Source organism: Cyprinus carpio, chromosome B14 (genome assembly GCF_018340385.1).
Source record: "Cyprinus carpio isolate SPL01 chromosome B14, ASM1834038v1, whole genome shotgun sequence".
NCBI lineage: Eukaryota > Metazoa > Chordata > Actinopteri > Cypriniformes > Cyprinidae > Cyprinus > Cyprinus carpio.
Window position 1 is genome coordinate 5,625,364 of NC_056610.1, and position 25,624 is coordinate 5,650,987.

At 37.5% G+C, this 25,624-nt stretch overlaps 1 protein-coding gene across 3 annotated transcripts in view; it reads left to right on the forward strand.

The window, feature by feature from the left end:
- The window catches only part of LOC109079909 (transcriptional regulator ATRX-like), a 56,950-nt gene that overhangs the window by 12,380 nt on the left and 18,946 nt on the right, over positions 1–25,624 (forward strand). For all 3 annotated transcript variants that reach the window (XM_042737831.1, XM_042737833.1, XM_042737832.1), the window contains 19 exons: positions 174–240; positions 496–641; positions 1,408–1,584; positions 1,662–1,788; positions 8,421–8,520; positions 8,606–8,791; positions 8,891–9,032; positions 9,791–9,900; positions 9,992–10,138; positions 10,941–11,118; positions 11,382–11,519; positions 13,059–13,234; positions 13,313–13,430; positions 16,569–16,699; positions 19,075–19,169; positions 19,250–19,389; positions 23,115–23,265; positions 23,376–23,476; positions 24,321–24,429. In XM_042737831.1, coding sequence (XP_042593765.1) covers positions 174–240; positions 496–641; positions 1,408–1,584; positions 1,662–1,788; positions 8,421–8,520; positions 8,606–8,791; positions 8,891–9,032; positions 9,791–9,900; positions 9,992–10,138; positions 10,941–11,118; positions 11,382–11,519; positions 13,059–13,234; positions 13,313–13,430; positions 16,569–16,699; positions 19,075–19,169; positions 19,250–19,389; positions 23,115–23,265; positions 23,376–23,476; positions 24,321–24,429 — 2,539 coding nt within the window. The remainder of the gene's footprint in view (positions 1–173; positions 241–495; positions 642–1,407; positions 1,585–1,661; positions 1,789–8,420; positions 8,521–8,605; positions 8,792–8,890; positions 9,033–9,790; positions 9,901–9,991; positions 10,139–10,940; positions 11,119–11,381; positions 11,520–13,058; positions 13,235–13,312; positions 13,431–16,568; positions 16,700–19,074; positions 19,170–19,249; positions 19,390–23,114; positions 23,266–23,375; positions 23,477–24,320; positions 24,430–25,624) is intronic.

Below are 25,624 nucleotides of genomic sequence, written 5' to 3' on the forward strand. Positions count from 1 at the left end.
TTGAGATGTGTGAAGATTTGGGAAAAGAAAAGACGATTAGGGGCGGCTCTAGTGAACACTGAGTGTCTTAGATCATTAGGTTCATCATCAGTGTTGTATAAACTAGCGTTTTGGGTAAAACTGATGGAATTTCATGGCTTATAAGTTATTGTTTTTTCTTCTCGTTTATGAAGGTGATGAAATGGAATTGAAGGCTGAATCCTCTCGGGTGGTGGATGATGACGATGATCCGGAGAATAGGTATGATACACATACTGTGAATTGATTTCATGTCTGTTTAATCTCAACAAGATTTCCCCTTTCTGTGGGTTTTCCAAACATTTGTATCTCCATTGAATCTCACGAAGCCTCACAGCTTCACCCTCATACGTCTTGTTTCTGATTCTGAAAATCAAAGTAGTCCTCTTCATGAAAACGTCTCAGGATGGACGTTCACAAGGTAACGTAAGAGGATGTGTCATTCTGGCCTAATCGTGTTTCTGTCTCTTCTAAAAGAATTGCCAAAAGGATGCTTCTGGCGCAGATCAAAGCCAACTATTCATCTGGAGCTGACAGCTCATCTGATGATGAAAACGCAGACAAAGAGGACGGGGATTCACCAAAGAAAGGAAAAGATGGTGCTAAGAAGCAAGACGAAAGTGGTGAGAGTTGGTTTAGACAGGTCTGGGTGATATCATACCTCATTTTTTGGCTGAATTTCACAAGTAGCCTCTAACTTGACCCTCTAACTTTTTCCCTCACTATTCTAATTCTATAAAAAAAAAAGAAAAAAAAAAAATTAACTACCTTTCTAATCTTTTTGTATTCTATCTATTTTTATTTTCATTCATTATACAATTATAAAAAAGACCTCTAACACTAGCTTGCTCTATTCTTTTTCTATTCAATCTGTTTTCTTTTTATTTATTATATTATTTAAAAGCCTTTGCTACGTATACTGTGTTTAGGCTAACTGAGTCTTGTTATAGCACTTGTATATCATTGCTCTCTTGTTGTTTTTGATTGCTTCCATTGTCCTCATTTGTAAGTCGCTTTGGATAAAAGCGTCTGCTAAATGTAAATGTAATGTAAAGTAGCCAATCTGTCAGTACAGTACAGCAGCAGAGAAAAGGTACTCCTCTCAGAAAACACACACATAAAGATAATTTTAGATATTTAATTACTCATTGGAGCATTGCTAGACGAGGGGTTTAATGAACTCATTTTCGTGAAAACATTTTTCACTTTTTTTTTTTTTTTTTTTGTTATCTGTAGCTCAAAATTAGCCCGTGTGCACACACTCATTTTGCTAGCACGGGTCACATATATCATACAAACTTGGCTTACCGTCCAGCCATAAGTTCAGATGTAATCCAGTTTCATGCAGATGTGTTCCTGTCATGTATAATGCATTGATGTTTCCTGTAGAAAAAGAGGAAGAGGATGAAACCTCGGACTCGGACTCGGGCTCGGACGTTGACGTGAAGAAAGGTGGACGCAGACACCGTTTGTTGAGTAAGAAGTTGACTCTAAGCGAGGGAGACTCTGATGACGAGACCACAGTCAAAAACAAGAAAGACACCAAAAAGAGAGGCAGGCGGAAAGGTCAGTGTCAAGCCTGAAGGAAACCTGCACGTGTGACTCCACTGAGTGAGCTGAAGTGTTGATGTGTGTTTGTGCAGTGGACAGCGACGACTCTGCGGACTCGGACTTTGAGCAGTCGCGCTCCAGCTCCAGTGATGCGTCAGCGCTCAGTGAGGATGTGAGTGAAGACGGCGATGAAGACAAGAGCAATAAACGCAAAACACGGTAAGGATAGCAGCAGTTTGAGTTCTCCAGTGCAGAAAGCGGCTTGCAAAACTGGCTGGCTTGATTATACTTGGACAGTTTTTATCAATTGGACAGATTTTTTCAATTAATTGCCATTGTTTTTATATACCTTTATGTATATTTTTATATTTACACAATGTTTTTATGTGCAGTTATGTCTGGTTCAGACTGTAAGCACCTAATCAGATTTTTGTGCAGATCCGATTGAAATATGATCATATTTAAATCTGATTTTTGCAAATCTCTTTCGAGGTACATTCATAAGTGGTCTGGAATCCTATTCAAATCGCATTCCCTTAAACCCGTTTCAGTCTGATTGGTCAGATAGGATTTAGCATAGCTTTTTTACATTCTCATTGCACGTAAAACGTAAACACGGCAGAAGTTTTTGCAGAAACAAGCATGTGTTGTTGCGAAGTGCAAGTCAAGCGGAAAAAGACAATATACTGCTAGTATACGCACCTCTTTGAGTTTTGAACTGAATAAACTCGCACATTCCAGCTCCCTGCGTTTCTGCCACTGCCTCATAAAATGAAATATAATCCAGAGCAACGGCAACAATCATAAGACAACATCTGTGCAGTCTCTATTGCTGTTATTGTAATATTAGTGTAGGCATAACAACATAACAAAAAAGAAAAAAAAAAAGTGAAAGTCGTGACATTTGCCAAGTATGGTAATTAGGGCTGTGTATCACCAGCATAGTCACGATACGATACGTATCACGATACAGGACTGCACTGAATTTAACCTCAGTAGAATTTAGTAAAACAGCTGTTTATGAAACACTGCATACTTTAGGGCCGGTGCTAACTATAAGCAGTTGACCTCGGCAATATGAAGGGCCTCCATAACTGTACCACAGTACAATATAGATAATGGCATATGTTTCATGTTTACATTGGACACTCCCCACCAGGTACAACATTCTGATTGTTTGCATTTTGTTTTAAAGCCCATAAATAATAATTTACTTATTCTAATAAATTTATATTGTAATGTACTCATATTAATATATATTTAAAAATAATCATCTTAACATTGATGGTAGGTTATCATTGCACAAATTAATGCACTCTCTACTTTTTAAAAAAATAACATAAAAAGAAGAGTTCTAAACTAATGCACTGTCTTCTGTATATTATGCACACACACGCTCAGTCACTCACACAGATCACGCATGCGTGCAATCAGACATTCAGGAACAAACTTTTTAGCACTGCCCCGCATATTTTTATAAACTATAAATAGCTTAATCGCTCGAGCTACATTATCTTTCTCAACAAGGAGCTGGTAACATCATTGTTTCTAAAGGAATTAAAGCCACAGCTTCACTGTTAATAGAGAAATGTGGCAAAACGGAGGTAATTCTTACGTGCACAGCCTCTCTCTCTCTCTCTTTCTCTTTCTCTCTCTCTCGTGTAAATAAACACTTGATGAATTACAATGTTCTGAGAATAGAATATTGAAGCGGAGATCGCTAAACTGCAAGCTAACAGGTTTTTTCAGAAAGCAAGCGTTTATAGTGGAAAGAGAGTGCGTGCACAGGGTTGCCAGGTTGACAAAGATAAGTAACACGCTTAACAGATATTTCCGTATTGCGCAATGTTTCGGGGATAACATCTCTTTATATAAGACAACCCTGGGTTTGTTCCTTTGCGGCCAGATTAAACCTTGTTGTAGCCTATATATTAAGCTCTATTCATTATTTTTTAGAAACCTTGCACTTTTCTACTCAATTTTAAATGGTGTTCTTGTATTCAAATTAAGCACTGTCCACTGCTGTGCACGTGCCACAATATCAAGATACAGGGCCAGCTGTATCGATACTCGTATTGTCAAATCTCTGTGACGATACATCGTCGTATCGATATTTTGAACACAGCCCTAATGGTAACCCATACTCTGAATTGGTGCTCTGCATTTAAACCATCCAAGTGCACACACACAGCAGTGAGAAGTGAACACACCCTGAACACACCCCCGGAGCAGTGGGCAGCTATATCCAGTGCCTGGGCATTCAGTGCCTTGCTCTGGGCACTTCAGCCATGGGTAATGAGGGTGGAAGAGAGCACTGTTCATTCACTCCCTCCCACCTACAACTCCTGCTAGCACCGAGACTCGAACCTGCAACATTCTGGTTACAAGTCCAATTCTCTAACCATTAGGCCACAGCTGCCGCAAAATTACAAAATTGCCCCGTCTCTTAGGACAGTAACCACACTGCATGAATTTAAGTCTAAACTCAAAACCTGTTCAGCCAATACCAGCAGGTTTGATGTGTTTGCACTACTCCTGTGATATGTATATATGTATGAAATGATTGCTTATTTGCTATTGTTATTGTGAAGCGTCCTTGAGCTTGGGAAAGTCACTGTACAAATTAAACGTATTATTACTATTATTATTATTATTATTATTATTATTGTTATTATTATTAATATTATTATTATTAATATTATTAATGTCATTGCCATAGAAACCGATGCAGATATTCAGTAAAACGAAAGACCGCTACGGGACACACACATCAGATTTGATCAGTTGTGATACACAGTGTAGGCAGACCGTAATCTAGATCGGATTCTAATTGGATGTGCACAAAAATCAGATTTAGACTGACACTCTGAATGAGACTTTAGACATGACTACAATACAGCAATGAAGACTGTTCAGAGAAAAAACTGATCCTGCCACATGGTGGCACACCTGATGAACTGCTCCCACATATCACGAGTCCTAGAAACCTGTTCACACAGAATGTGTTTTTGCGTTGATAAACATGAGATATGACAGTGGAGTGGGGAAAACACAAGGTTATGAGATGCCAGTTGAACTGTTAAAGGGATAGTTCACCCAAAAATTGTCATTACTCACCCTCATGTTGTTGCAAACCTGTAAGACCTTAATTCATCTTCAGAAGACAAATTAAGATATCTTTGACAACACTGGTCCTTTTTCACCTAATATATTTACTTGAAGTACCCTAGAGATTTAAAAAATAATAATTATTTCAATAATTATCACATTTGCATGTTCATTGGTTCTCTGACGTGGTCACATGACAAGCAGGTAAACAAATAAAATATATATATTTTTTAATAAGGGTTTTATTTTGATTGATTTTAAAATGATTTAATTTAATTAAAAATGTATGATTTAATTATTGTCTTTTTATTCATCCCACTGCAGTTCCTTCACAAACACCGGTTTAGGAAACCTTGACGTAATGTTTAATGCATTTCATGGAATATATTTTCTTACTCTTAGTATTTTTATGTCAATATGGTACAAGATTATCCTGTTTAAGTCAATGTGATAAACAAGTCAAGTCAAAAGTAATCTAAAAGTAGTCTGATTACATTACCTAAAATGTGTAATGTAATGGATTACGTTACTAATAGGGCCGGGACTCGATTAAAAAAATTAATCTAATTAATTAGAGGCTTTGTAAGTAATTAATCGAAATTAATCGCATTTTTAATCGCATATAAATATTTGACCTGAGAACAGTGAGAAGTAATTTTTTTTTCACATGAATTTATAGTATACCATTGAATAATGACTGAATACATAAGCTTAAGCAACAAAATATTTTTTATTTTTGTTCAACCAAGTCTAGCAGACCAGTGCAATTTTTGGCCATTAAGTGTAGCAATAGCATATTTAGAAACAATTTAGAAATAGTACATTTCAGAAATTCAGGTAGCTTATAGGTGCTGGAACCTTCTGTAAACTGTTTTTTAAGTAAAACACAATACTGTCAGGTACATTCAGAACATTGGAAACCCTGACTATTAGAAAACATCTCTCTGTTGCTTCAGAGGCCATAACATACTAAGACCAACTCTCAATAACCTTGGCCAAAACAATAAAGAGTTCAACATAAAGTGCCAGTTGCACCAACAAAATAATACATAGTTCAACATAAAGTGTACCCTCCAAGGGGCCAACCAAAGCGGTCTCGTCTGCTTCTTCGTTCATGTCCACTGTGGTTCGTTGTTGTCTGAAGTCATGAACGCTAGTAGGTGCTCCAGTATAATCGGTCCGCCGAAACTCATCCAGTGAGAAACGTTCCGCGGTGCAAAAATAAGTTATTAAAAATGCGGAAAATTTTTTGTGTAATTAATTAATCTTAATTAACGCGTTATTTTTTGTGTAATTAATTAATCTCAATTAACGCGTTAAAGTCCCGGCCCTAGTTACTAACTACAATTTTTGTCATGTAATTTGGAATCAGTAACTTATTAAAATTTGTAAGTAATCTCCCCAGCTCTGCTGCTGATGTAGAACATGCATGTGCTGCGCCTTGTTTACAAGCAGAGGAAAGCATGCACATGCAACGTGATACTCTCTTGAACGTGTGGCAGGGACTGACAGGGAAGAGAAGAAATTGTTGAATAAAGTCTCTTTTTTTTTTTTTTTTTTTTTTTTTTTTTTTTTTTTTTTGAGCACAAAAAGTATTCTCGTAGCTTCATAAAATTACGTTGAACCGCTGCTGTCGCATGGACTGTTTTATCTATGTCCTTGCTACCTTTCTGGGCCATAAAACGTTTCAGTTCCATTGCTGTCTGTGCAAAAAATAAGTAAAATACTGTGGTTTTAATATTTCATGTTTGTATGATGGTGACATGCAAACATGAAAAATCTGAAATCTGCTATTTTCAGTCTACTACTGCTGTTCAACTTTATTAGGGCCACAATGGTGCGAGGACCCTCTTGGATTTGGGAACATGACTTTTTGAGTTGACCTCTAAAACTTAATGTCTGCATTTTGGCTAAATTTATATTATTAGTAATTATATATGACATGTTTAAAACACATTTGTACTGTGTTTGCATTCATATTTAATGCGTCTGATCTGTAAAGATATTTAACAAGTGAAGTTGCTTCACACCATGTTGTCCTGTACTGCACTTGGAATAGAATTAGATGATTTTGCAAGTTTGTAATGAAGGGAATGTTGATTGAATTATGTTGAAGTCATTTTTAAGTTCACTAGTTACATGTTTAAAAAATTCTTGAATCAGTCAGTTGTTCTGAATAAAAGAGAAAGATTTTAGTTTTGCTGTATTGCTCAGCCGTTGTTACACTGCAGCAGGTCAACACTCTGGTATGTTAACATCAGTCACCTGACTCTAATTCAGCTGAAACAAAGAGAGCTCAGTGTTTCTGCAGAGCATCACGGGGGAAATCTGTTACAATCACTAGACAGTTAATCAGGGAATGGATATGACTTCCAACCCTGACCTTGATACAGTCTGTATATGTATTCACAGGGCTCTTCGCTTAAAAAAATTAGGAGCACCTTCTAATCAATAATCGATTAAAAAAAAATTGCCTTCCCATTACGAGGTGATATTTGACTCCTTAAACTGCAAAATTTGATAAAACATTTACCTTGTCATTATGTGATATTTGACTCCTTAAAGTGATTTACAATGGAATTTTGTTTTTACCGTTGTAATGGCATTTTTCTAAATTTATTAAAAGTATGTAACCTTTTGTCAAATTAAAAAAAAAAAAAAAAAAGCTTTTTAAAAATTCTAATTAAAACCACAGAATAAGAACAAGTAGAATAAGACGAATAAGTTACCAATCAGTAATTAACAAAATCAGTATTAACAAAAATTATTTGTACAGAAGTGGCTTGCAGGTGTATTTTCAGACATTTAATGAGGATCAGAGGTGGCATGAGTGCAATTAAATCCGTAAATTCATGTTGAGGTTAATGTTTGAAAAAATTTTGAATATAGAAATAGTAAATGATTTAAATAACTGAAAAGATACCTTAAAAATTAAACTAAAACTGGCAGCAGGTGGCGGCAGTTTTATCACTGAATCATTCATTCAGTTGATTCGTTCGAACAGTTGATTCATCCAGGAATGAATCAAGTGACTGTCTTTATGAATGGGTAATCATCATGAATCACTGACTCACTAGATTCCTTTAAAAACGCAGTTCATTCGTAAACGAAGCGCCGCTGTGTTTGAATGGAGATGCTCAGCTGTGACGTTGTTTCAAACTATTTTCGACGACGAAATAGAGCAAAATCAGATGATAGTGTTATAGTCAGACAATGTAAGTCACTTGAAATTAACTTCTTATTTATTGAACTGTTGTATTAAATCAGTATCACATTTACAAATTCTATTAAAATTTATGAAAAGCAGTCACTCATCTTAGTTCATCGTTATAATCAGCAACAAAATATTCTGGGGGCCATGACATTTTAGTGAAAATCCTTAAAAATGCTGGCAACTATTTTCAAACACGCTGACGGGGAAAGAGTTAAGTGTAATTTAAGCAGCTGTAAAGCCTACAAATCAGTTGATTTTAACCTTCAATATTATAATAATGTAGTACCAACTGATAGATTTATTTTCCTTGAGAATATTTGGCATGTACTGTACCTGATATATATCCGAAATAATGGACATTGATCGAGTAATCAAATTGAATCGCAAGTTTGTGAATGAGAAGCGAATTGTGATATTTGTATCAAAACCCAGCCCTAATTATTGATGATCATGGTTTATTAATGTATTTTTACAATGAATCAGTTACTCCTCAATGGAGAAATGAAAGAAGTTGTGGTAACGCTTGCAGGTCGTCCAATAAAGCTGCCAAGGACCGCGAGAGAAGTTACAAGAAAGAGAAGAAGAAACGACGTCGCATTAAGGTTCAAGACTCCTCGTCCAGTGGCAAGGTACTGTACAGCACAGATCTGTTTCAGCTCAGTGAAGACAAACCATCGAAGCCTCGTGTGAAGTGTTTGTGTTTCTGCTCCGCAGAGTGGAGGGGAGGAGGATGGAGAAGATGAAGGAGATGAGAAAGGAACGCCCAAAAATCGCAAGAAGATCCGCAAGATCATTAAAGATGACAAGCTGCGGACGGAGACCCGGGATGCGCTGAAGGAGGAAGAGGAGAGGAGGAAGCGCATTGCTGAGAGGGAGCGGCTGAGGGAGAAACTGCGAGAGGTACAAACCCGAGACGCAGATGTTCAGGGCTCAGCGGAGCCAAACTGTTCTGCTTGTCATTTTGTGGGGAAACTCAAAGCTGGCACTCTTTGGTTTCAGACTATCGTGGTGGAGGAGTCATCGCAGGTCACGTGTCCCATCACCACAAAGCTGGTGCTGGATGAGGACGAGGAGACCAAGGAACCATTAGTGCAGGTTCACAGGAACCTGGTGACCAAACTCAAACCCCATCAGGTGGATGGTGAGTCAGAAAAACAATTAAGCATGACGTTTATCTTTTTCTTTTTCTTTTCTTAGTATTTCTGGCTGATAGTATGTCACTGAAAAGGGTTGCCTGGAGGAAATCGATGCTTAAAGTCATCATCGAATCAAAATTGGCCCCATTTCTTTCTAATCAAATGTTCATGGTCTATCATTTATATTTAGTTTTTATAATCTTTCATAAAAAATAACCTTTTAAACAGCTTTTCTTGCTAATGTAACTAAAGCCCTATTCGGACGGGACTAGTTTGCAAATTGTTATTTTAATTCCATCCGAATTTGCCGTGTCTGTGTTTTTCGGCAAACTCCGTGATCCTCTGAGAAAATGAATCCCGTCCGAATGCGAATGTCTGTGATTGCCGACAGTATTTTCCTTGTGTGTTTTGGCCAACATGAGCTACTGTGGATGGTCTTACCGAGAGCATTTTTTTTATATATTTGCCTCCTGGCAAAAAAAAAAAAAATAAAAAATCAAATCAAATAAGATCACGTAAACTGTTAACACTGGCTACTGTAATATCAGCGTCAGGTAAGCTTGCTCATGTTCATTACTGCACTCAAAAACTTTACGAAAATTAAACATGGTTTTACTACAAATAAATAATAAATAAATGGGTTATTTAGATAATAAACCTTTTCCAAAAAAAGTTAAACCATCATAACTATGTCCTTTTCTAAATGGAGGACGCATGGAAAAACACACACTAAGTGATGGTTTTGTGTGTGTTCTGTTTGCAGGAGTGCAGTTCATGTGGGACTGCTGCTGTGAGTCGGTGAGGAAGGTGGAGAAGTCTTCTGGCTCCGGCTGTATTCTGGCCCACTGCATGGGGCTGGGAAAAACTCTCCAGGTAACTGTAAAATAAACCATGATGATAATACCTGGAGATGGAAGTGTAGACGGATAGTGTTTGACTCTGCTGTTCTCTGGTCGTCCTGCAGGTGGTGACGTTTCTCCACACTTTGCTGCTGTGTGAGAAGCTGAACTTCAGCACAGCTCTGGTGGTGTGTCCTCTCAACACTGTGCTCAACTGGCTCAATGAGTTTGAGAAGTGGCAAGAAGGCCTGAAGGACGAGGAGAGTTTAGAGGTACTGTAACACGTAGACCATTATTATTCACAAGGGTGCATTTGAAACTGTTCAAGTATTGCATCATGAATACTACAAATAAAGATACATTTATTTTGAAGTGACCATTATTGCATGTAAAATGTGTCCTTCAGGGGAGTAAAATGGGGGGGGGATGTGTCATACTTGCATATTGTGGCATTATCATTCATTAATGCATCATGTGCACATTCCTAATTTAATTATAAATTAAACTTGTTTAACAAATGCAAGTTTTGGTACTTTTACTCTCAATACATATGTGACCCTGGACCACAAAACCTGTCAAAACTATTATTTTTTTTTCTTTTCAATTTAAACTTAAAATAAGCTTTCCATTGATGTATGGTTTGTTAGGATAGGACAAAATTTGGCCAATATACTGTATAACTAATTGAAAATCTGAATTCTGAAGGTGCAAAAAAATCAAAACATTAAGAAAATCGCCTTTAATGTTAAATTCTTAGCAATGCATATTACTAATCAAAAATTAAGTTTTTATATATTTACGGTAGGAAATTTACAAAATATCTTCGTGGAACATGATCTTTACTTAATATCCTAATGATTTTTGCCAATTTTGACGCATACAGTGTATTGTTGGCTATTTCTACAAATATACCTGTGCTATTTATGACTGCTATTGTGCTGCAGGGTCATAAATATGTCAAATGTAGTAAAAAAAATTACATCCCTGAGAGCCGCTGTTTCACAGGCGCACATTCCTTTTCAGTTGTTGATGTTAGTCTCACTGTATGTGGGTGTGTTTTGGCTTGTGTTTCAGGTGACGGAGCTGGCCACAGTGAAGAGGCCTCAGGAGAGAGCGTACGCTCTACAGCGCTGGCAGGAGGATGGCGGCGTCATGATCATAGGCTATGAGATGTACCGCAACCTCACGCAAGGACGAAACATCAAGAGCAAGAAGCTGAAGGAAACCTTCCAGAAAACTCTGGTGGATCCAGGTGAAGTGACTGCATTAGCAAAGCGCTTCTGCTCACGTGATTAGGAAAAACGTGCAAATATCAGCTGGTCAAAAGATTGAGATTTCCAGTCAAATCTGGCGTGTCAGGTTTCTTAGTGAATATGCATGTCTGTACATTTAAAAGTTACATTTTCTAGAAAATGCTCTGTGTGAAGGAAATGTGTTGTGTGTGTTGATCAGAGTCTGTGAGAGCACTGCACATGTTCAGGTGATGAACTGAATGGATGATGTTTTGACGTACAGGTCCGGATTTTGTCATCTGTGACGAGGGTCACGTGCTGAAGAACGAAGCGTCTGCGGTCTCCAAAGCCATGAACTCCATCCAGACCCGTCGGCGAGTGGTGCTGACAGGAACCCCGCTGCAGAACAACCTGATCGAGTGTAAATCACACGATTGCTGCTGCCTTTTATTTATTTATTTAGTGGCTGGCAACATAAGAGTTTAGTAGGCAATAAAAAAACTATTGGATGTGGTTATCAGCCAATGCCATAATCTTAAAATTCCCAAATATCAGCTAACATATTGGTAGAGTATTAGTTACTAAATACTTAAAGAAAACATTCATAGTTCATAGACAGAACCTCCAACTGGCTCTAAACATTCAGTGCTGCTTGATTCCCAGAATCAGTCCTATTTCAGTCAGATCTGGAGTATTGTGTGTGCATTATGCTTCATGTAGATTAGGGATATGCCGGTATCAAATTTTCCTGTTGCGATTAATTGATGTTTTGTCACGGTATGTAGTATTATCACGGTATTGAAATTAAGTTTCAAAAAAGTGGTCATAATACAGTATAACAGGTTAAATAACTTTTTTTCTTATAACAAAAATAAATGAACATTTAAATATAATAAAGCAATACAAAAATATATATAAAGTTAAAAGTTTTACACCGATTAAAGTGCAAAAGAACTTTACATTTTATGCATTCAGCAGACGCTTTTATCCAAAGCGACTTACAGTGCATTCAGGCTATCAATTTTTACCTATCACGTGTTCCCGGGGAATCGAACCCCCAACCTTGCGCTTCGTAACGTAATGCGCTACCACTTGAGCTACAGGAGCACTAAAGACCCATAGATATCACTTTACAATTAGTTAACCTTAGTTAATGCATTAACATTCACACTGAGCAATAGCTACATTTACTACAGAAGTTATTAATATTTGTTAAAAAAAATACAATTATTAGCTCCTGTTAGCTCATTAAATAACAAAGTTGCAAACATTTGATTTTAATGTGTTACTAAATATTGGAATACCTAAGATTAATGAATGTTCAGAAGAATTTTTCATTGGCAGTTTGTTAACTAATGAAGCCCTAATGTAAAGTGTTAATGAACAATAAAGAATCAAAACACTTTCAAAGAATATCTAGGGCATGTTGTAGTCCAGATTAAAATGGAAAAAAAATGTATGGAAATATATAAATATTATTTTATATTATTTAATTGTTTAGAAAGGAGCAGCTGCTTTTATTTATGGGGTTTCCAGGGTAAGGGCTGCATTTTCTGCAGTTTAGCGCCATCTGCTGTCAGAGAGTGAATGTGCTTTCATTCAGCGTGTCTCTCACGTGTTTCTCCATGTGCTTCTCGTGCGTGCTTGTTTACATAAGAGCGGCACACTCTCTTTAAAGCAGCATACAGCGGTGTTGTGCATTTTGACCAGTTGATGGGAAAAGTATTCTTAAAATGCATTCCAAATTCTGAATAATTTGTAATATACAATTATTCTCGGTATTTAGAAGTGTCCACGATAACAATATCGTGCATATTCATTACCACGATATATCGCATTAATGAATATCGGCACATGTCTAATGTAGACTATGGCCTGTTAAGGGTTATGCCACTGAGGTGGAAAGCATGTCATTCTGAATGCGAATGTGGAAAGTGAAAGTGCCATTTTCTCCCCTCAGATCACTGTATGGTGAACTTCATCAAGGAGAACCTGCTGGGATCAGTGAAGGAGTTCAGAAACCGCTTCATCAACCCCATCCAGAACGGCCAGTGCGCCGACTCCACGCTCACTGATGTCCGAGTCATGAAGAAGCGCGCACACATCCTCTACGAGATGCTGGCAGGATGCGTCCAGGTAAGCCAGAAGACCACAGCCAGTGTATTCAGTGCTAGTTCACAATGAACAGACTTGTAAAAACGTTGTCTTCTGCAGAGAAGAGACTACACTGCCCTCACAAAATTCCTGCCACCAAAACACGAGTATGTGTTGGCGATACGGTTAACACCCATTCAGTGCAAGCTTTACCGATACTACCTGGATCACTTCACAGGTACGACTCTACATTACATTCACTTCAGTTTATTCACATTTGCTCTCTGAAAGATAGCTTGAAATCTATTTTTTTTTCCTAATTATTTTCATAATATACAGTGGTGGCCAAAATGATTAGAGCACCAGCTAAAAAATGTGAACAGAACAAAACAAAAAAATTAGTTTTGATGATTAAAATCCATCTATTTTCTGCTTTATGTAAAGTATTCCTGAGTGAAACTGAATACTAAGTTAAATGCTTTGTCATGTTGAGTTTTAATTGTGAAATATGTGATTCACGTCATGCAGTCTCTCAGCTTAAACCCTGAAATAGGAGTTTGGAGATCTGAGTAAGTGGTTTAGCGGTGTTGTAGCTCAGGCCGCGATTTTTCTGCAGTGGGAGAGGAAGAATGGCAGCTGGCACCAGGCCGCGGGGCGATCTGAACCAATTCCCACGTCCTTATCTAATGAAGAGCTTTGGGAGAGTTTCCCAGCCAGAGGCTCATTAGGCCGGCTTTCCTCTGAGCTCGCTGCTGTTGTGACTGTGGGTGCAGACCCCCAGAGACCACCAACCAGACACTGTGTTTGCCTTAATGCTTGCGCTTTTGTCCTGGTGGCCTGCTTTACCCAAACCCTGATCCGATTTCATGCTGCATTGAGGTGAACTCGCATTCGTGTTGAAGCTGCTGTGACTTTTTTTTTATTCAAATGCTCTCCCAGCTTTGTATGCAGCGATGACTGCTCTCTGTTTGTACCCGGTGTTAGGATGTGTAAATATGAGGAGGAAAAAATAAAACGGCTAGATTTATAAATAACATATCATTGATAGTTTTGAAAAAGAAACTTTTTAAAGGGATGTGGTTCCTACAGATGCTACAGCATTGCTGCAATCACCTAGACTTGGTTTATGTGCAACATGTAATGCATCCAAATATATGCATTCAAACTCCACTTTACTGCAATTCTGCAGATTTAAAGTTTGCATTCTTTTGATTTAAGCGGTCACACCATCTATTATTAGTCTCAAGTCTTCACATGACTTTATAAATTCACAGGTCAGAGCTGAGTTGAATTTTTGGAAAGCAGCAACATTCATATGAGCTTGCATTTCCTGTCTCACACATTTATATGAATGGAAGTCAGTGTACATATTAATGTAAATTTTGCCATTGTTTTGAAATACTAGCTTATAGATAAAGTTGAGACTAGCATAATCATACTAGCAGCAAAAAACGTTTGATTTCTATGGACTTTAAACAGACACAACTAGAGCTGAAACAACTAATCGATTAAAATCGATTATTAAAATAGTTGTCAACTAATTTAGTAATCGATTCGTTGCTAAATAATTTTTATTTGCCGTAAGCGGCTCATTTCGTGCATATTTTAAATCTGCGGTGACCAAAGTGTGGCAGTAATGAGCCACCGGAGGTTTTTCCCCAGCCAGTACAGCAGGAGAAGCAGCGAATAGCCCAATAGCTGGCCTCGTTTTATGTCACGTGCTTCCCGCACAGCGTCTCTCTGTCTGCAGCATTCAGCGTGATGGGTGAGGCAGGCGGCAGTGGAGTAAGCTCGAGAAAGAAAAAGAAAAAAGCGGAAGATAAAACTAATCTTTGAATCACTTTCATTCAAAGTGTGGGAGCACTTTACTTTGAGCCTTCAAAAAAGAAGAGTAACCTGTAAACTGCGGCTGTTTTCTGCGGCAGGAAACATATCCTCTAAAAAGAGAGCAAGCCTAAGCCCTGAACATTTGGACATGTTGACCTTTTTGCACTGCAATGCAAAGTTTTTCTCAAATAATGAGTGAATAGTGTTCTGCCTCATTTCCCACAGGTAGTCGAATTCCTGTCAGTTCAGGCATAAGCTGTTTTGTTTAACATTTTATCGCTTTATTACATTTTTGAATTTTGCACTGTTAAAAGGACCACTACATATTTAAATCTGATGACAATCACAGTGTGCAAAGACTTTTATTTGTGCAGATTCTGCAGTACAATGTTGTTTGCAAATGTTTAGTCGTAAAAGCTGATATGCAATTTACTGCAATTTTATTCTGTTTTATTCTTATTCTTCGTGAAAATATGTTCTGAAAGATTCCTTAATAAGCTTTGTTCGGGATGTTAAACTACTTTAGGAGCCCTAAGGACTGCCATGGTGAAAACATTACTTGAAACCTCCTTGTGAAATTTGCTAGAGTATGTATGGGTCAGTGTTTTGATTGCAGAAGAGTTTGACAAAGGATAACCAACACATAATAAAACACAACTCCGGGTATGTTTTTGATGAGGATATGACAATGCAAAATGGTTAAAATCTCTAAAAAGTCTATGTTGAATGATAAAGACCCTTTGTTAATAATTTACTTGGGGAAAAAATGGGCAAAACTAAAATATAAGTACATAAACCGATTCATCGATTAATCGTAAAAAGAATCGACCGATTAATCGATTAGCAAAATAATCGTTAGTTGCAGCCCTAGACACAACAGATTCACAACATTGTATTACAGTACAGCCAGATTGGCATTGCATATCTTGAAAATTTGTATACTGTAATATATATGTTGAATTTTGACATTGACAACCTTTAAATTAAGTTGACAGTAAGTTATAAACAGTATTGAACATTGAGTATTTGAGTATTGTGCATTTTTCCTTAACACTATTTTTTTAATAGTTGTTTAATGATTTTAATGGAACCAGAGTCGGAACCGGAACCTTTAGGCGGAACCGGAAAATTTCTAACGATTCCCAACCCTAGTCATGATGGATTATCACTGTTGCTCAGGTACTGTCTCTTCAGGCCCTGTGCAATATTCAGTATCCCAGTGTTTCTTTTTGAACATAGGCAGTTGTTTGTTTTGCAAATCTGCTTGGTGTACTGTGAAAATCGACACACAGCAGTTTCAACATGTTTGTAGCAAAGCCTTTCTTGTTGTGGTTTTTGAGTGGAGGATTTTGTTGCTTTGCCTTCGTAAGCATCAGTGTGGAAACGGGCAGCGTGAGCCTCTCACAGTGCTGAGAGCTTGTTTACCTGCTCAGCTGATCCTCTGGGCTAATCTGAATTCAGGATTTGGGGCGCTGCGGTGCACCGTGCTCTGGCACGCTGGGCTAGAAACCGTGCCAGCGGCGGGCGCTAAACGTCTCCCTCTGAACAGGTGTCGGTTCTGCCTTGGAGAGTGGAAGAGGCCGCGCCGGGACCAAACTCTTCCAGGATTTCCAGATGCTCAGCAGAATCTGGACCCATCCGTGGTGCCTCCAGCTGGACTATATCAGTAAAGAAAACAAGGTGAGGGAATAAAGACAGCCGACTGCAGACGTCTCTGAAAACACAATTTACATGAGGGGGAAGTTTCCCTGAAGTCATCGCTTTCTGTTCACATACTGGACGCCAGACCCCCAAAAAAATGACTAGGGAGCCAAATGATGTTCTTTACTTGCCAAAGAAGCACTTTTGTACATGCTCAGGTTCACATTATCTATCCACAGTTTATTATGTTAAGCTCTAGAAAACTAGACAATCCGTTAGATTTACAGCATTTAAAGGGATTGTTCACCCAAACATGAAAATTCTGTCCAGAAGACTTGGGTTGACCTCGGAAATACAGATTAATATATTTTTAATGAAACCTCTATTCAAATGCCAATTAACCAAAATGGTCATAAATCTGCCGAAAACGAATCCATCTGAAAAGAAACAGTTGCTTTATATGATGTAAATAAAAAGCTATTCATCTAAATAATGATTGACAAACACACATTTGGCAAATACAGAAGCTCAAGTGTGCCAGTGTTAATTTTGGCAAGCATTTTTTATTTAGTCTTAGTCTTGAGACGAAAATGCTTAATAGTCTTAGTCACATTTTAGTCATTTGATTCTTTCATAGTTTTAGTCTAGTTTTAGTCGACGAAAAGTCGTTGCATTTTAGTCAACTTTTAGTCAGTAGTTTTAGCCAAACTGTAGTTACCAAAATTTATTTATTTTATATGTAGTTTTCAAATTAAAATAATCATTAATTCTTCTCTCTTTAGATCAAATCATATAAGCTTATAATAAATTTGAATCAAGGATTGAATTTGGAAAATCTTGAATAAATTATGACAATTTTCATTTTTGGGTGAACTTTCTCTTTAAGTGAAAAAGGAGCAACTTATAAAAATATTATATATATATATATATATAAGAAGCACGATAAGACAAATACAATAGAGATACAACTCTAAAACTCATTTTTCAGATACTGTATACATTTATTTAACATCTTTTGTTGGTGAACATTAATGACAGATAGGTATTTAATTTGGAATGCTGTCCTATTAAGACAGAAGGCATGCATGAAATACTGACACACGTTCAGTTTTCACCCACCTGTTCACGTTCACTTAATCCATAACCTACTGTATTTACGTGAGATACTCTACACGATAAACATTTGGACTGCAGTGTGTGTATTTGAGCGCTGAGAACTGATCGCGCGCTGTATATGAGAAACTGAGGAAGTGGAGCGTGCGTGCGAGAGAGAGAGAGAGCACTTCTATCAGCGCGATTCTGCCTATCCCGCCTTCACTAACTTTAAGTTAATCAACAACGAATTGTAAGTCCCAGGAAAAACAGGACGTCTGGTCACCTTATCCATACCCCTTCAGGTGCTGAGGCCATTGTTTCAGATCGCTAGTTCGCGTTTTTGTAGTCTATCCATCCACTGCGGCTGCTATACTGACTAGATATGCAAACGCCCCATATCCGATCGCAATCCAATGACAGGGACGCACATTTTGAAGAACAATAGCCTATAGGATGCATTTTGAATGTCTGGTAGTCCACAAATAACATTATAGTCCAGTCTCATCTAGTTAACGAAAACGTGACATAAATTTTGTCATAATTTCGTCATCAGATATTATTTTTAGCTCGTCAACGTCTCGTCTTAGTCACAGAAAAAATGTTCGTTAACGAATATTTTTCGTCGTCGTCTTCATTAACGAAATTAGAACTGAAGTGTGCATGTGTGGTGCACGAGAACTATTGAGGTTTGTTCTAGCATATGTGAGTTTCTAAATGTAGGTGTTTAAAATCCTAAATTAAATCTGTTTAACATAATGAGCTCTTCGCGAGACTTGCATTAAACCACTCAATTCATACTGATTTATACACTTTTTTTTTACCATTTTGGATGTTCAAATTTTTGGTTACTTAGACTTTCAGTGGAGGTTTCATTTAAAGTATAGGTAACACTTAAGTTATTTAGACCTATTCTCACTATTAACTAGTTGCTTATTAGAATGTATATTACTAGCATATTGGCTGTTTATTAACACACATATTAATGCCTTATTTTGCATGACCATATTCTAGATCTTTTAATCCACCACATACCTAAACATGACCTTACTAACTATTAATAAACAGCAAATTGGAAGTTTATTGAGGCAAAATGTATAGTTATTAGTGAATATCTGTTCCCTAATCTAAAGTGTTGCTAAAATACCTAAACTTGTGTTTTGACTCAGAACACAAGTCATACAGGTTTGGAATGAGATAAGGTTGATTAAATGATGACTGAATTTTCATATTTGGTTGAACAGTTGCTGTAACTCTGCTGATTAGAATAGCAGCACCTTAACTGTTTCTCTCTCTCTCTCTCTCTCTCTTCACACTAACAGGGATACTTCGACGAGGACAGTATGGAGGAGTTCATAGCCTCAGAGACAGAGGAGTCCTCCATGAGTTTGACCTCTGAAGATGAGAAGCCCAAAAGGTTTGGGATGGGTCTTAACTCTTCCCTGGTAACCGTCCTGTCTGCTGCCTGTATAATGACTGATCTGGTTCCCCGTACAGAAAGAAGAAGCGAGGCAAAGGGAAAGAGCAGAGCTCAGACAAGTCCGACAGCGATGACCTGGAAGTGATTAAGGAGTGGAACACCAGCTCTCGTGGAGGAAACCCTGAGGGGCGCAACAGAGCAGAGCCTGTGGAGGAGGGTATGACTGAGCTTACTGACAAAATCATCTCTTCAGATAGGAGTTAAAGGGCTCATATGATGCTGCTAAAAACACATTATTTTCCACATACTGTACATTATTGTTTCTCCTCTATGCCCCACCTTCTGAAACGCGTAGATTTTTACAAAGCTCATCGGTCTGAAAAGCAAGGTGTGCTCTGATTGGCCAGTTATCCAGTGCGTTGTGATTGGCCGAATGCCTCAAGTGTGTGGCGGAAATGTTATGCCCCTCACCATACTGTGATGTGTGTCCCAGTCAGAACACCAGCACGACGAGACAAAAACAATAAAACTCGTTACAAATGAGCAATTTGTTGCATCCAGTGGGGACATAATTACGGATATAATGACTTATACTGTGTTTTTACGCGTTGCGTTGCATCGCGCCGCGTAAACATAAAACCATGTCATAATTTGTGATCGGAGAAATGACAAACAACAAGCTCTACTCTACACCAGCGGTTCTCAATTCTAGTCCTCGAGCCCCCAGCTCTGCATATTTTGCACGTCTCTCTTTGTTAACACACCTGATTCAGATAATCAGCTCCTTAGAAGTGAGCTCCGTGCATAAACTGTGTTCTCCTTGACATGGTCCCTACACAGTGTTCATTGCTCCTACAGAACTGTTCTGGAACAGTGTTGTAAATACAGCTTAACCACTGATTTCTAGTTGTGTCCGCTTTTGGAAGGCTAAACAAAGTAGTTTTGCTTTCACAATGAAACACACAGCTTATCCACGACATGGCGCCGGCGGCAACAGCGAGAATAAAAGTCACGCCTTCTTACTTTGCGTGAACTTTTGGGCAGCGTTATGCAAATCTTCCCACACCGTGACGTAGACATGTGGGGGTGTGTTTAAACAAGCCGTTTCAGGAGGGCGTGGACGAGTCTTAACTTTTATAAAGAATATCTCTTTGGATTTGAGACTTTAGTCTTTAGACAGATCTTCTTTATGCACCAAGAGCTTGTAACACTCCAAAGAGAAAGGAACAATTGAAATCTCATCATATGACCCCTTTAAGCAGTGCTGTTGTTACTAATAATGGTTAAAGGGATAGTTCACCTGAAAATGAATATTCTGACATCATTGACTGGCCCTCAAGTTGTTCCAAACCCGTGTGAAAGAAGATATTTTGAAGATTGTTGGTAACCAAACAGTTGACAGAAGTGGTCGACCGATACTGGTTTTCTGACAGCTGATGCCGACATCTTGAAAAGCAGGGTGGCCGATATATTTTTATTTATTTTAATTCATATTTAAGAAATTTGAAAATTGATTAAAAAATAAATGTTAAACATACTTCAGATGACCAAAGTATTTTTCACAAAGAAATATTGAATAAAAAATTAGGCATGTAACGATTCGCTCAACTCAATTCAATTTGATTCATGATTTTGATTTCACGATTCGATTCACAATTTTTTTTTTTTTTTTACAAAATGAGATTTAAGACAAATTAAATGTCCTTTTATTATTTCTTAGACAAAATGCTGCACGTTTCTTTTTGAAATTGAAATATAACACTATAATAATATACTAATATATAGCACTTGCATATTATTGCTCTTTTGTTGGTTTTGATTGCTTCTATTGTCCTCATTTGCAAGTCACTTTGGATAAAAGCATCTGCTAAATAACACAGCTCGTCTGCCTTTGGAAAGCTAGCTTGTCTCCGACACAGTGATAACACTCATTGCCTTCTCTAGTGCAGCTCAACCAGATCTCATAAAGGTCTCAGAAATATGCGTTGTTGGCCAAACGAGTCGTTCGTTGTAGTTTTTGAAAAGTGATTTCTGTTAAATAAAATATCTCCTTTTGAAGTGGACTTTGAGCTTTGTAACTTTGCAGATCTTTTTTATGCTCAAACAGCAACATTACAGACTAACTAAAGTTGAAAAAGTGAAAAAGCATAATAGGACCCCTTTAACACAAGCCCCAAATCAAATAAATAAGTAACAAAAATAAAATAAATCTCTTCATATAAACAAAATAAGGCTTTGTCTGTGCTCTTTCCATTTAAAATTAGAAGCAACCACTGCATTTTAATCATGATCCAAACAAAGATGCTGCATACATGCAACATGAGCAGTTTTTAATCTAAATTAGATTAAATTTGAAGCAAAAACAGAATGGTCTGACTTCAGATTTGTGAAACTATGCATCATAAATATCTGCATGAAACAGAAACAGCAGACGAGCTGAACGAGATGCAGATTCACTCTCTGCCAGCAGGTGGCGCTTAAAGCATTCCCTTGGTTTCCGCTGTAAACAAAGCAGCGCTGCACTTATGAACTTTAATATGCATTATACAGAGGCACGATGAAAAGAAAAATACCGTCTAAACTTTTCTAAAGACAGTAAGTTCCGCTCAGACATACATTCATATAAATTCATTCCCCTAAATGAATCGTGATTTGTTGAATCGACACATTTTTTTTAATCGATTTTCAACCGGCTCGCGGTTAATCGTTACATCCCTAATAAAAATATAATTAAAAAGGAAGTAAACACTGTAACCAACAGGGCACTCCGTATTCTGGGAAGTTTGTGTGCATTGGCAATCATATTTTTTCATATAAAGCCAGGGTAACACTCCTTTTACATACAGCACACAGTGAAAAATTATATGAATATGACAGTGGGCAAATGCATAACGTGCAGCATAGTTTAAAATCACAGGTTTAAAGTTTGTCGATTGCACATATCCAGTGAAGCTAAACGCTCCTCCTGTCCACGTTCAATTCGCACGGACAGTCCTTCACACAGAGAACATGTGATCATGCAGGATACAAACGCACACTTCACAGGATCTCACAACTGGATTTGACTAAGTTTGCAAGGTTTATGAAATTAAATGTTCATTAGACTTGTTTAAATTATATAAATGCGTATTTGCTGAATGCTGACGGTAAATGAGAAAGTATTATAATATTTGCCTTTCTATTACTAATAATGTAAAAGCATATAATAATTATATTATAATACTTTTTGTATACATTTTAATTCCTTTGTTTAACATTTCTGTCTGATTATTAGACAGACTTCGATCCATCTTAGACAGAACTTATAATGACAGCAGCAAACAAGAGGGAGAATATGAGCACTCCGCTGTTCTCAGTGCCGTCAAAATAAAAGTCCCGTCTCTAACGCATCGGCCAAACAGGACAACTTATCAGCCGATGCCAATATTTGAAATATGCCAAATATCGGCCGATATATCGGCCTTGGCTAAATATCGGTCAAACATTGGTTGACAGTAGCCATTGACTACTATAATATTTTTCCATACTATGGAAGTCAGTGGGGACCAGCAACTGTCTGGTTACCAACATTCTTCAAAATATCTTCTTTTGTGTTCAGCACAAGAAATAATATCTGAGGTTGAGTAAATGATGACATTGAAAATTTTGCAAAAAAAAAAAAAAAAAACATTTCATTGACCGATACTGATGACCAAGATTATATTTTTTACAGTTAATTTTATAACAGTTCACACACGAGCAAAATTCTACAAATTAACACTTACTTTACACACTATTTACACTTTAATATTTCACGTTTTAAAAAATGAAAATGATTCATAAGAATGATGTTGGTAGATTTTGGACCTGACACTAGATGCAATAAAACAACTGAGATGCCTGCATTGTACGTCCTCTGCAAATATGGCCACAACAGTGTGTATCTGTGATGTTTTCCCTTAGTTCGGGTGTCGAACTCAGGTCCTGGCAGCCCATCACCTGACTGGTACAAAGAGTTTGTGACCGAGGCAGATTCTGAAATACTGGAGCATTCTGGGAAAATGGTGCTTCTTTTTGAGATCCTCCGCATGGCTGAAGAATTGGAAGAGAAAGTGTGAGTGAAGTTTTGTCAGATTAGCAAACAGTTCTTCCTCCGGCTCAGAATTCATCGTCTTCTGTGTCATACGGTCATGTGTGTAATGGTCACGTGTCCTGTGTGCTCAGGTTGGTGTTCAGCCAGTCTCTCATTTCTCTGGACCTCATTGAAGATTTCCTGGAGCTGGCAGGCAGAGCCAAAGAGGAAGGGAAGCTTTCGCCGTACAAAGGTTAGGCACTTTTAGCAATGTTTTTCCTCAGCCTTAATCATGGTGCTTTGTAATCTGTTTGATTTTCTGTGCTAGAGATTTCTGCCACTCAAAGTCTGCATGCTTTTCATACTTAATATATTCTCTTGCAAATAATAACAGGATATTGTATTCATTGTATTGTGCATAATTTTTAATTCTTACTATGTCAGCATGACAGGTTCCGCATCTTATACGACTTTCTCTTTTGTCTGTCTTGACTTAATATCGTTTGTACGGTGGCCCATGTTGTGAGTGTTTTGTTTTCAATGTTTATGGACAGTACTGTAGTTTTTATTTGAATTATATTTGCTGTAAATTTAACATTCATTTCATCAAATAAGCGAGCACTGATCCAGTGAGTGCAAACTGTGGTTACATGCGGAAACTCATCTGATATTTGGGCACACATCTGACACAGATCTGGGTTAAGTGCCCACAGAAACACACAAATATGCGCATGTAAACATAAAGCCTCTGGAATAAGGTCACGGTCCTAATTAAACCCTCGCAGCTGTTTTTACTTTCATTTTGAAAATGATTAGGCCTTTTTTATTTTGCAAAAAAATGTTAGCTTAAGGCTTTGCAATTTGTAATGAAAAGATCACAGAGGAATAATTGGAAACATATTGAAATGTTAGTTATGAACACGAGTGTGGGAGGCCATAATATTAATTGCTGAACATGAGTTCTTTGGGCTTTGCCACCTATGTAGGGTACATGCTTTCCCCTGAGCTCTCCATGTACAGCAAACCCCACCAGGGCTGACAGCTGCATTAAATATTTGCTAGAAACTGATTGTCGACTGATTGTTTTTTTTCTAAAGGTGAGGGCAAGTGGTTCAGAAACATTGACTACTATCGTCTAGATGGTTCAACGAATGCCATGACCAGGAAGAAATGGGCAGAGGACTTCAATGACACCAGTAATGTTCGGTAAAGGCACTTTTCCCTTTCGAGTGCAGGGCTCCAGATTCATTCTTCGCACCGGTCACTCGTTTGCGACTAACTTTCTCAGTTGGTCACAGCAGCACATGACCCTTTGTGACCCTTTGTGACCCTGCAGTCAGCGGGTGTTGCATTGCTTCAGGCCAAAAGAAGTTAAATAAAATGCGCCCTTCCATAAAAAAGGTGTCTTACACAGCTCTGGGGGCTGATAATCATAATCGTAATAATCATTTTATGTAGCTTGCATCAACAGTTGTATACAGAAGCAGCTCCGGGCTGATAATATATGAGGTCAGCGTTGCGTGTGTGGGACACTTATTTTTTTTTATTTATTTTTTTTTGTTATGGAAAGGTGCTTTTTATTTCACTTATTTTGGACTGAAGCAATGCAACACCCGCTGACTGCAATAAAAGAGCTTGAAAGCTCAAAGACAATTTTTAATATAACTCAGACTGGATTTGTCTGAAAGATGAAAGTCATATACACCTAGGATGCCTTGGGGGTGAGTAAATTTTAATTTTTGGGTGAACTAAACCTTTAAGTCACTGGGGTATATTTGTAGCAACAGCCAAAAATACATTGTATGGGTCAAAATTATAGATTTTTATTTTGTGCCAGAAATCATTAGGATATTAAGTAAAGATATTTTGTAAATTTCCTACCATAAATATATCAAGACTTAACTTTTGATTAGTAATATGCATTGCTAAGAACTTCATTTGGACAACTTTAAATGCAATTTTCTCAATATTTTAAATTTATTTATTTTATTTTTTTTTTGCACACTCAGATTCCAGATTTTTAAATAGTTGGAAAGCAATCAATGCGTATTTATTCAGCTTTCTTATGATGTATAAATCTCAATTTTGAAAAATTGACACTTAAGATTGGGTTTGTGGTCCAGGGTCACATTTGGTTGCAATTTTTTATTTTTTGCCACAACATGGGATTAATCAATGCATACTGATGAACTTTTATTAAAGTTTATAGTTATATGGAAACGAAAATGGTTAACATTCAACCTGTTCTTTTTCATCAGTATATTATTTGGGATTTGAATTTTATGAATGGGAGTTCCTGTTTTGATATGTTATAAGCCTCGGGCTTCGGATCCTTTCACTTTCGATTTTGCGATTTTGTTGTCACGTTTTAAAAGAAAATATAATTGTCTGTTTGGCTTAC